Below are 13,390 nucleotides of genomic sequence, written 5' to 3' on the forward strand. Positions count from 1 at the left end.
ATAATGGGAACTTAGATAGAATGGCAAGAAGCTATTGAAAAGGCATGTTTAAAAGAATGTCACTTTTAGAGACAATTTTATTTTTGTCTCATATGATAATTTTATGGAACAAAATTTTAATTTTGTTACAAAAAATGTAAGATTTATTTTTAGGGATAATTTTAGTATTATCCCATAATGTTACTTTTGGAGTGAAATCTTAATTGTGTCCCTAATAAGTTAAAATTTATTTTTAAGAACATTTTCAATATCGTCCCAAAATGACAATTTTAGGGGACGTAATCTTAATTTTGCTTTAAAAAAGGCAAGATTTATTTTTAGAAATGATTTTAATTTCATTCCAGAATATCATTTTTAGGGACAATCTTATTTTTGTCCTAGAATGATATTTTTTAAGAAAATTTTCAAAGTTGTCCAAAAATGATAATTTTAAAGATAATTTTATTTTTGTCCTAGACTGATAATTTTAGAGGATGAAATCTTAAGATTTCTTCATAAAAAACATAGAATTTATTTTTAGAGATGATTTTAATTTTGTTTAAGAATGTTACTTTAATGGATGAAATCTTAATTTCATCCCAAATAAATTAAAATTTATTTTTAAGGACATTTTCAATGTCGGCCCAAAATAATAATTTTAAGGACGATTTTATTTGTCTTAGAATGATAATTTTACAAGACAAAATCTTAATTTTGTCCCAAAAAACTTATGATTTATTTTTAGTGATATTTTTTGTTTTGTCTCATAATGATAATTTTATGTAGGATTTTATTTTTGTCCCAAAATAATAATTTTAGAAGACAAAATTTTACTTTTGTCTTGCAAAACTTGGAATTCATTTTTAGAGATATTTTTAGTTTTCTCTTAAAATGATAAATTTAAGACGATTTTATTTTTGTTCCAAAATGATATTTTCAAGGAACAAAAATTTAATTTTGTCCCCTAAAAACATATAATTTTATTTTTGTCTCAAAAATGATAATTTTAAGAAAATTAATATTCATTTTTAAGGATAAAATATTTATTGACGATTTTATTTTTATCCTAAAATGATTATTTTTTAAGACAAAATTTTAATGTCATCCACCAAAGTTTAGTATTCAATTTAAAATTCGTCCAACAAAGCTTAATAAGAGAGCTAAGAATCCTGATTTCATTAAAGTAAACATACTCAGAGTAATATTTTAGGATTAGGAAGTAAATTCAGTCGATAGGCACTTCACTTGTCATTTGCGCCTCTCTATATGAATGGTGACCCCGTACGAGAATTCCGAATCGGCCCTGCCGAGGGAGCTGATGGTAAAATTGTTAAGCCGGATGCAAAGAGACACAGTTTTACTACGCGTGAACGACGTGATTGTGAACGCGAACACCAAGACGAAGGAGTATTTTATCGAATCGGAGCTCGACGCGCTCAAGAATGCCACTTCAATGCAAGAGATAAGCCAGGCGGCCAGTATTATTAATTACAAACTGCGAGAGCTCGAGTGCTTTGATTTGGTCATCATCACGCTCGATGCGCGTCCACCGGAGCTTCCAGGTGCGGCAAATGTGATCATCGAAGTTATCGAAAAACAATAGTCCACTTTTGGCCAAATCGGAACTTTCACCAATTGAAAGGTATGAATTGTCACTATTTATAAGTTTACATTCCTATAAACTTTGATTACGCACATTAGGTGGTCGAAGTTATAGATTTCCATGAGTGGTCAATTACGGTATCATACTCAGGGAATATGGGGTCTCTCGAACGGTGAATACGACTATACATAACATTCATACCCATATTATTAGAGGTAACGAGTTTTTAAACAGCTTCTAGGCAAACTACACAATATGATCCCTTCATGTTACATCAAGCCGCAGATGTCTCTCAAAAGGGAGAGGGTTCCAATGACTGTGGTGTGTTTATGTTACATTTTTTTTAGTGTTTGGCATTGTCACGGAGTGTCAATTTTCCCCAAGAGTCATCTACCGCTATGCATTGACGTTTAGCGTCGCAGCTGTATTTTCACTGTATCAAATAGATCATGGGTGTATATTTAGTTCGTTCATTATTTATTTATTATTCTTCAGATGTTCTTATGTATATATTTATTGTATGTGCGTATATGTATCATGTTGATTATCTATCATTATATAGGGATATATATTTGATTTTATTTTTTAAATAATCTTGTCACAAAAATAATTATATGGATTTGAGTGATGTTATTAGCAAATATGAGATGAAATAAAGAAATACTCAAACAGCTCATTCTAACAAATATGAAATAAAGAAATTATTCACACTAAAGTTATTACATCACATGTTAATACAATTACACATTTGAAACAAAAATAAAAATACATCGGTTACATATCACTGAAGTACAACAATGATGAATCATATAACTAACAAAACTAAATATAAGCTTCTCAAAACCTCAACCTTTTACCTTTTCTGGATGAACATTGTGGGGTGGAGGTCGGGACTAGTGTTGGGCTTTCACATTGGGTTCGTACATGTCTTGTTCATGACAACGACTGTAAATCTTGGGTGTAACATTTTCTTCTTACGAAGGACATCGATTTTTGTTGGAAAGGTGACCCGAACGACGACTATTGAGGACGAGGGGTAGAATAACTCTTTCTTCTGGTGAATGCAACCATTATAATTGGTTTCCAAGAGGATTGACAGGTTCCTGATATATTGCACAGTAGAATTCGGTGCAAAGAATGGATAAACCCATGCATTGACATTTGTAAGCCTCATGTGTCATGCAACAACAATAACATGCTTGCACGAAGTACATGAAAGCTGAAACTTTCTGCACGTACAAGACATTTCACTGAAGTCCATAATACTCATGTTTCTACCAAAACCAACAACATGATATCGAGTAAGTGTAATTGGCCGAAACTCCAAGTGTGCAGACTTTAATAGATGACAACTAATCTTCTCCTCCGTCTAAGGGGTGATAAAGTTAGGGCATTTATCTGTAATTTAAAAAAATATTAATAACACATTTGTTAATAACAAACATAAGGGAAGAAGTAAATGATCAAATACATAATTATTAACAAATGGATACATACTTACATGATTTCTCCTCTCGTAAAACCATCGCTATATGATACTATGAATAAACTCAACGAGCATTGCGATAGGAAGGCCCCGTGCATGTCTAACAAAGGCATTAAAAGACTCTACAATAGTAGTTGTCATGATGTTGTATTGATACCTCGGAAAGTGTGTTCTACTCCAATGCTCAAATCCAACCTCACGTAGATAAGCCCCAGCTTGAGGGTTTATCGAATCAAGAGATCACATCATAGCCTCAAATTTTGCTTCTGTGTATGATTTTGTGGTTTTCCAATATGCATCCATAACCTGCAAGGTGGTAATAATATAAAAACTTTATGATCAAAATGTATGAAAAAGTTAAACATTTCAAAATTTTAATACTTGTTTAAATATATTATCTTTGAGTCTCGTTTATACTTTTCCCACATGTTACAATGAAGGGAATGACAATAACATCCATGGTGGACATTTGGAAAGACTTCAGGCATTACAGAGTATATAGCATGATATCGATATGAGATTATCACCAGCTTGGAAAGATCATGGATGTATTTTTTAATCTTCTTAAGAAACCAACACCACGTGTCGTAATCTTATTTTTTACCAACACCAAAACCAATGTGGTATATCTAGTCATTACCATCAAGGGCCACCGTAAGAAATAAATGACCTAGATATCAACCTTTATGGAAAGCAGCATTAATGTAAATAACAGATCAGAGATATTCTCTAAATGTACGAACAAAACATCCTAATGCCATGAAAAAATATTTAAATCGATGGTCATTATCTGTTTCAACAACAATAACAGTGTCTGGATTAGTATGCGATATATTATAGTAATAATCTGGTAAGAGCATAAATGATTCTTCCAAAAAACCCTTCAATGAATTTAAAGCCCAATTTCTTGCCCGCCAAGCCTCTGAATATGAAATGTTAATTTTATACCGATCGACGATATCCACAATTATTTCCTTAGGCCGATAAATTCGATCAATCAACACAAACTTTAACCTCATTAATTGATCTAAAGCTCGGGCCCTAGCTTGTCTGTGATGTGGCATTATTTAATCAACTGAACATTTGTGGGTTAGATTCATTTGGTTAACTTGAAACACTTCACCGACTTTAGATTTGTTTACATGTATATACCACTCACAATTTTTAGCATTGCACTTAATATCTCATCGCCCCCTATCAAACTTTTTGACCATAAATTGAAATCCTTTCAGTATGGCAAATTACTTCACAACATCTTTTAGTTGTACTTTATTATGAAAAATATCACCAAACTTTACACTATTCTCCTCTCAGATTGATCTTGCACCACCTGATAATGTTGATGGTTGTGGAGAAAAATCAAGAAGCCACCTAAACGGATCAGTGGGGACATTATCAAAAAATGGCCTAGAATAATTTTCACCACCTGAAATAAGATATTCAAACTGTAAACTATTCATACCCTTGGTAACATATACTCGAGCTTTGCCTCTTCAAAAGGAATATCAGACATATCATTTCCATCAAAGTCACCTTAGTCGGGAACTCTATCTTTCTCTCTATAAGCCCATGAGTTTGCAATGTACAATGGGTCATTATTGAAATCAATCAAGTTTTCCAAATTATATTCTTTTTTCACCCTACTAATTTCATCTTCATCTTCATCTTCTTCTTCTTCTTCTTCCTCCTGTCCTCCAATTGGGGTACATGTAACAGAAATAGGAATACATTCCTGTAAGTATTAAGACATATCAATAAGACCTTGAACATCTTCATCGTTTTGGATCTATACAGGGCAATCGAGCTCAACTTTTCTTGGCTTTATTAATAGTTGAAGATAGTTTTTCATTGGATCAATATCGCAAAACTCCTTCAAAGGTTGAATGAATCCTTTAAATGTTGTTCCATAAGGAATTTTAATCAATTGTTTAGATGCTCCAACGTATTTTATTGTATTGTCATCATCTTGAATCCATTCTCTATAGTAACGAACTAATGCATAACCATCCATTTTAATTATCAATCCTGCAATGACAAATTTTTGAAAAAAATTATTTATTTATAATAAAAAAATCTGTAATAACTATTTAAAACAGTTATTATATCAAAATACCTCTCATATTTTTTTAATATTTTATTTAACTTCTATAATTATTTAACATTTTATATAACACCCCTGTATGTTATCCTGTATCAAAATGCATCTATCTATTCTTAATATTCCATTTAAAAAGTTTTTACAATGTTTAATATCAAAATACCCCCTATATTTTTTTAATATTTCATTTAACCTCTTATAATTATCAATATTTTATTTAACATCCTTATATGATATCTTGTATCGAAATGCATCTATCTATTCTTAATATTTCATCAAAAACGTTTTTACAATGTTTACTATCAAAATACCCATATATTTTTTCTAATATTTTATTTATCCCCTATAATTATTTAACATTTTATTTAATACCTTCATATGTTCCCTATTATCAAAACACATATATTTATTCTTAACATGTTTTTGAATCCTTCATATATTATGTAATATTAAAATACCCCCATATTTTTCTTGACATTTCATTTAACTCTCTATAATTATCTAACTTTTTATTTAACACTTTTTTATGTTATCTTGTATTAAAATACATCTATCTATTCTTAACCTATTATTTAAATCTTTCATGTATTATGTAATATCAAAATACTCTCATATTTTTTTAACATTGTTTTACCCCTTATAATTACCTAATATTGCATTTAACACTTTTGTATGTTGTCTCATATCAAAATATATCTATCTATTCCTAAAATTTCATTTATAATGCTCTTATAATGTTTAATATCAAAATACCCCTCATATTTTCATAACATTTCATTTGACCCCTCATAATTATCTAACATTTTATTTAACACTCTTGTATGTTGTCTTGTATCAAAATATGTCTATTTATTCTTAACATATTATTTAAATTCTTTATATATTGTATAATTTTAAAATGCCCCCCATATTTTTTTAACATTACATTTAACCGCTATATTGTTATCTAATATTCAAATACCCCCTTTACATGATATATAAACTAGATTTAACAAATAAAATTAAATTTTGAGTTAAGATTCGTATAATATTTTTTTCTCACAAACTGACTTTTTTCGATTCGAATTCAAAAATATGAACTTCTTCTGTTCGAACAAACCCGTTCTAATTGATATTGAGTAAAAATGAGAGTAAAAGTAAGTGTTTGAGTGATATAAAAAATGTGTATAATAAGAGTGAGTGAAAGAGTTTATATAAATTTGGTGAAGGATAATTTTGGTATTTTAAAAAAATTAAGACATTTTTACTTGGGAATAGAAAAATAGGGTATTTTTGCTTAGAAATTGAAAAATTAAACATTTTTGCTTAATGAAAGGGTAAAAAGGTATTTAATATAATTTTCCTTTCTAAAGCCACACCCACAATACTAAATTAAATAATATTCAACAAATAGAGCCACCTATTAAACAATATTCATTTCTACAGTTCACAATTAGGTCGAATTCAAAATAAATTTGTTCAAAGTTAAAATGAATTTAATTTGAACAAGTTTAAAATATGTCTAATGTACACAAACTTGTCTTGACAAATATTGATACATCTAAACTTAAACTCAAAATCAATATTAGTTATATTCAACTCATAAGTTAAACGCGACTCACATAAATATTAATAATAAGTGAATGAATAATAAATACAAGTAATATTATATCAAATATATATAAATAATTTTATATATAAATAATTAAATATTATTATATAATTAAATAATTTTAAATTAAAAATACAATTAATATTTAATAATATAATTATATATTATTATTTATACTAAAAATTATATATAATATTTATATTCACAATTTTATTAAATCATTTATTGAAGTCTTCACTCCTCGGTCAAGTAATCAATGCAACATTTCGCTTTCTTTCCCAATTAAAGCAACATATATCACTCTCTTTCTGACTTTCTTTCATAATTAATGCAACCGACCCCTCTGTTTTCAATTAATGCGGACGTGTACGCTCTTTCTCGATTAGCGCAACTTCAAGCTTGTACGGCTATCGCTGCCGTGGGACCAGCCAAATTAAAAGCTTTAGAAAACATACTTCAGACAAGTCACTCTCGTGCCTGCAAAACACAGATTTATATTTTTTTTTTCTGCTAAATATATAGCTTCCAAAGCACAACATTAATTCAAATAAATTAAAAGAAAAAATAATATTTCAAAAGGGAGAGCCAGAATTAACTTAAATCGGTGCATGCATACGTGCATGCTTTATATATTATTTGTTATAGTGGCGATCCTCCATTGAGAACTACAACTCCCTGCTAAATCTCACTAGAAAGTTGTGTTAGTTTTTTTTTTTTTAATTTTTGATTTGTTGAATAGTTTGTGGGCACTTTAATGAGAGATTGATCATATAAATTGTGTTTAATGTATATGGAGGAAGTGAATTTAACCCACCTACATATTTCACTTGTCCTATTTCAAGTGTAACTTGCTCTTTTCAGTTCAGTTTTGCCTTTCTCATAATAAATTTGCCCTTTTCTAATTAAAAGTAATGTGCATATAGAAAGAGATTATTCTTATAAGATGTTGTAACGAGTTGAGCCACAATGTGCTACTTGCACAAGCTTGTATCAAGTTAGACTTGACTTAACAATTGAGCTGAGCTTAAAGAATTTGTTGGTTGGTTTAGTGAGCTTGCAAGCTCATAGCCTAGCCTAGTGCGAGTTAAAATATTAATAAAATCTTAAAAATTTAAAATCATACACTCCTTTTAGTGTAAGAAATGCAACAGAGGCACTAACATCCTACATCTTTCTTTTAAGTTAATCATAGTTTAGATAGCGAAAAGAGTGATCTTATATCATGTCTTTTTTTTAATTACGATTACTTATTTCTAATTTATATATAATATAAAATTTCAAGCATTATATAGTTGCATTTTCAAATAATTGGGAAAATTTTTAATCTATATTATTGGTTCACCATCTAATAATTGGGACTATTTAACCTAATTAACAAAAACAACACTCAAAAAGTGATCAATCAAACATATTATTTATATATTTATATATTTATCTAGATTGTAAGTAAAAATTTCTCACTCAAAAACGGTGAAAAGAACTTATAGTTTAACTCTTCAATATCTAAAAGATTATTATCCTATTCTTGTGTGTATAGGAAAACTCAAACATTTTTTTGTTTTATAAATATAAATGATAACACCAAGTCTATCTCAAAATACTTTTTTTATAAACAATATCAAAACTCTGATGAAATTCATCTCATGGTCATAAATAATATAATTGTGGATATAAATTATTGAATTATGAGTAGAATCACATTAAAATTTTCCTCACATTTATTTTTAAGACACTATCTCATACACTCATCATAATTATCTCTAATCATCATGCATAATAGATACAAAATTGTGGCTTTGGTGTAGCATTATTTACTTTTTGTTGATATAGGTAAATTTGTATTGTCAAGAAAATATTTGCTTTTAAAACCAAAAAAAAAAAGTTTAAAAAGTAAGAGATGATGGCTGAGTGAAGAATCCAAAGTGCGGTCCTCATCATAAATAGGGGTAGGAGAGTCCCGTCAGATCTCGAAATCTTGTGCAAAAGATTATGGTTCACACATTGTTTATCTTGCTTTGGTTAATGGCCCTACATATTACTTCGGTTAATGGCTTCCATTTTGGATTTTAGAGGTATGGATCTATTTGGCCGTAGTTAAAATTGGGTTCATGTAAGTTTGGATAAAATTTAAAATGTTTAGCTTAAGTTTATCTAAATTGTGTATAATATTATTTGAAGATTGTTGATGAGTGAAATGGACAATGTTATCGTCCATGGTATGAATAATATTATTAATTAGGCAAATAAACTGATCCTGAATTAAACTACTAAATTAGAAATCTAACTTGAGATTAACTTATCTGCATCCAAATAGCAAGAATAATTCCACACATAATTGGAGGTGTTTCACTGTTTCTTAGACTTGGTCATTCTTCATGTATAAATATCATAGCGCTTTTTTCTTAGAGAGTACTGTCCACACTCTTCGCAAGTACAACTTTTTTTCAAAATTTTCCCAACCCAGGTAAGTCTTTCAACCTGTTTCTCTCTTTTTTTCAGTTGATGGGATTTTATTTAATTTCACATAATTAACTTTCGTGTCACTTCTAAGGGATGTCGAATCTTGAAGTAAAGATTAATGTCGAACAAGAGATTGAGTTACATGAGAAGAAAGATGAGCTTGTGACATCTCCGCCGCAACAACAGCCTGGTCTGACAAATTATTGCACGTTATATTATTAATTTTATGCTTCCAGTGATTGAGCATTATATATATAATTCATATCATAATGAAACTTCTCAGATAATACAGCTGCTGCAGGAAATGGTTCGAATGAAGAAAAAGATAAGAATAGGAAATCACCTCCTCCTCAAGACCAGGATAGTAAGTTTTTATATTTAAAGATGTACTTGTCTTCAAACATACAATCCAAATCTGTCACTGTTTAACCAGGGAGGTGGGTTTGCAGTGAGTTTCATGCTCAGATCCCCTGACGAGGGGAGATTATTATTGAGTTTCATCCTGTTTAACCAGGATAGTAACTTAATTATATTTCACTTTTTGAGATCGACAGTAATGAAAACGCCAAACCCAAACCACTCTTCAGATCATGAAAAATAAATAACTCAAACTCTGTCAGTTAGTATGCTCAACCAGTCTAACGTTTGACTCGATGTATGCCTTATTATCGTTAATATTACTTTTATTGTCACTGTCATTGATTCTTGTGTGATGAAGACTTGTTGCTGGCTCAATTGTTTAGAGGGGAGAAATGTAATATCCCTAAGTATGCTCAATATTCTAGAAATTTCAAAAAGACTGTAGGCCAACAGTCATTCCTTCTTGGTCTGTCTTTCCAATCGGCCCGGTCCTGATGTCTTTATTTGTGACATATTTTAGGTTAATTTAGGTCAGTCAGGTCAATTAGAAAATATTTCGGTTTTGCTTAAGGTTGAGAAATTTTGACACAATTATATTTCAGATTGAGTTAAGGTTTAGAGTTTTCGATCCAAAACCCAAATTGATATGATACAAACACGATCTGATTACACGAACTACCAAGTCAAGATACGAAACACTACGTATTGCAATATATAATATACTATTGTATTATACTAAATTTAATTCGATTCGAATTTAATTAAGTAATTCAATTTAAATTACCAATTAAGTAATTCGATGTAAATTATCCAAGTTAATTTGGGCAAGTCAGGTCAACCCAAAAATATTTCAATTTGGTTTAGGGTTGAGAAATATTTCGAATCAACTAGGGTTTAGAGTCTTTGATTCGAAACTCGAATTGACACGATACTAACATGACTTGATTACACGAACTATCAAGTCTAGATATAAACAACTATGTATCGTATTATACAATATATATATTGTATCGTGTCAAATTTAATTCAATTTGAATTTGATTAATCAATTTGAATTCGATTAAGTAATTTAATGTAAATTATCAATTTAGTAATTCAATGTAAATACCAATTTGATTTGATTCGAATTATTGTTTAATTTAAATTCAAGCTAAATTCTAATTGAAATGATTTGTTTATTTCAAACATAAGGTCAGATTAGGGCTTAAAGTCTTTCACCTAAAATCTAAATTGGTATGATACAAACATGACCCACAATTAAAGCTCTGAACTATAGGGTCAAATTAGGACAATGTTGCTTGCTTACAATATGAATAATGTTACCCGACAAACAAAAAAATTAATCTCAAATCAAACCACTAAATTAAAGCTCTAATTTAATATTAGCTTGTTCGAATTCAACTAGCTTAGGACTAAGTGTACACATATTTGGAGTTGCTTCACTGTTTCTTGACTTGGTCATTCTTCATGTATAAATATCATAGCACTCTCGTCTTAGACACTGCGCTTCACACTCGCAATTACAACTTTCTTTCAAAATTTTCCCAACCCAGGTAAGTCTTTCAACCTGTTTCTCTCCTTTTTTAAGCTGACGGGGTTTTATTTAATTTCACATAATTAACTTTCGTATCTCTTCTAAGGGATGTCGAATCCTGAAGTGCAGATTAACGTCGGACCAGAGATTAAGGCATCTCGCCCGCAGCAAGAGCCTGGTCTGATTCCATATATACGTGACAAATTATTGCATTATTTGATACTTCCATTGTTTGAGCATTATATACATAATGTCAACGTCGTAATCCTATTAGGAAATACAATTCTACTCATAAAATTGTAATTTTATTGCAACGAATTTTCCTAAAAAATATAAACTCAATCTTCGAAAGGAAATCAAAAGAGAAAAGGAGCCACAATCTTTAATAAATCTTCACCTTGATTAGTTTTCCCCATTAATTTTCTTCATTTTTCAATCTGAGTAATGCCATGTTGTGTCTCGACTTACGTGATAGTAGATTTCGCAAAAATAACACAAAGGAGATATAATTGATGTTGATAATATTACATGAAAAGTAACTTTGATTGGAACTTCGTAATAAACATTTTTTATTCTTTTATCTTGACAGAGGAAAGGAGAAATAGACATTCAAACTTGTACCTTTCTGCATTTCAAGGTGATTGGGACGCTGCTAAATTAATTTATGAAAATTATCCAGATGACTTTCGTGCTGTGATCACAGGCAAAGGAGAAACTGTTCTTCACGTTGCAGCTTCAGCAAACCGAACCGATTTTGTGAAAGAACTTTTAAATTTTTTGGTCCCTAAAGATTTACGTAAAGTGAATGAAAATGGACAGACGGCTCTTTTTCTTGCTGCTGAAATTGGAAATGCTCATCTTGTCCAACTATTGTTGGCAAAGAACAAAGACTTAGCAATGATCCGAAATCGTGAAAAGATTATACCACTTCAAAGAGCAGCTTCATTAGGGCATAAGGATGTGGTAAATTCCCTTTATAAGGTCACTGATACAGGTCGACTACGGAATGTGGATCGCATCAGTTTGCTCATCACTTTCATTAACACCAATTTTTACGGTAATGCCAGTAGGATGATTTCGCTACCTAATTACACTGACATAAGAGGTAGTATCTTATTTTACATTGTTTACTTAAGAAAATTCGTAAGGGTCTTTTGCCCCACAATGTTGGATTAAAAGACTTGTAAGAGGTTTTTTCTTATAAATTAGTTTTTTTGTTTTTAGATAGAATAATCTCAAATGATGGGAACTCAGACAGAATAGCAAGAAGCAATTAAAAAGCATAATTGGAGATTTAATAGTTAAAATTAATTTTCTTGATTTTTCTTAATCTGTAGATTACTTTGGATTGTTTGTAATTCTCGTCTTTTAGATTTACATTTGTGGATTTGGGTGTTGCGGTTGTATTTATGTTTGATTATTGAATTCTCAGAGCTTGCGCTGGACTTGATAGAACATTTCCCAGGGTTAGCCTATGCTCGTGGTAGCGGAGAAGAGACGGCATTGCATGCTTTAGCCCGAAAACGCTTCATTGTTGAAGATCAGCAGGGATTTTGGAAGAGATTCATAAATTTAAGTTAGCCATCTCTCTAATCTTCAAAAATTTTAGGATATTTTTGCTGGTTATGATTTATATGGACATAAATTTATCATTCACTCTTAATATTAATTATTGTCTCTCATAAACATTAATATTTGAGTTATGGTGCTGGGAAGAAAATCTCAGCAATTCAGCTAAAATTTTGGTTAACACATTAAAGTCACAGTTTCAGGTAGCAAAAAAAAGATGCACCCAAAAGCTGTTGAACTAGCCGAACGCATTTGGCAACAAATTATCAAGTTGGGTGACGCGGAGATATCAGAACTACTTCGAGAATCTGATAAACTATTATTCACTGCAGCGGAGAAAGGGAACGATGAATTTCTAGTAGTACTTACTAACAAATATCCTCGCTTATTTCTAAACCGGGATGCCATGGGCTGGAGCATATTTCATCATGCTGTTAGGAATCGTCATGAAGACATCTTGAGACTCATATATGAGCTAGGTTCATTTAAGACTGTCTTAGCTGCACTTATAGATCGTGACGGCAATAACATGTTGCATTTGGCTGCAATGCTTGCACCACCAGATCGGCTAAGCGTTGTATCAGGAGAAGCTCTTCAAATGCAACGTGAGTTGTTGTGGTTTAAGGTAAAATCCTTGTCCCGCTCTTATTGGTATAGCCATAATCAAACTATGTTTTTGTTTTCTTCAATTAAATGATATTATTTCATAA

The 13,390-nt window shown here is 30.5% G+C and overlaps 1 protein-coding gene across 15 annotated transcripts in view; it reads left to right on the top strand.

Annotated features, from left to right (window-relative positions):
* The window catches only part of LOC123226865, a 28,567-nt gene that overhangs the window by 14,410 nt on the left and 767 nt on the right, over positions 1-13,390 (top strand). The window contains exons 1-7 of one of the 15 annotated variants that reach the window (XM_044651390.1): positions 9,114-9,221; positions 9,309-9,407; positions 9,501-9,581; positions 11,218-11,289; positions 11,701-12,168; positions 12,544-12,687; positions 12,878-13,305. In XM_044651390.1, coding sequence (XP_044507325.1) covers positions 9,311-9,407; positions 9,501-9,581; positions 11,218-11,289; positions 11,701-12,168; positions 12,544-12,687; positions 12,878-13,305 — 1,290 coding nt within the window. In that variant the 5' untranslated portion in view covers positions 9,114-9,221; positions 9,309-9,310. Of the gene's footprint in view, positions 1-9,113; positions 9,222-9,308; positions 9,408-9,500; positions 9,582-11,061; positions 11,131-11,217; positions 11,290-11,700; positions 12,169-12,543; positions 12,688-12,877; positions 13,306-13,390 lie in introns of those variants that run through there. The other 14 variants (XM_044651392.1, XM_044651394.1, XM_044651395.1 and 11 more) reach the window with 14 other exon arrangements.

Source organism: Mangifera indica, chromosome 10 (genome assembly GCF_011075055.1).
Source record: "Mangifera indica cultivar Alphonso chromosome 10, CATAS_Mindica_2.1, whole genome shotgun sequence".
In the NCBI taxonomy this organism is placed as follows: Eukaryota; Viridiplantae; Streptophyta; class Magnoliopsida; order Sapindales; family Anacardiaceae; genus Mangifera; species Mangifera indica.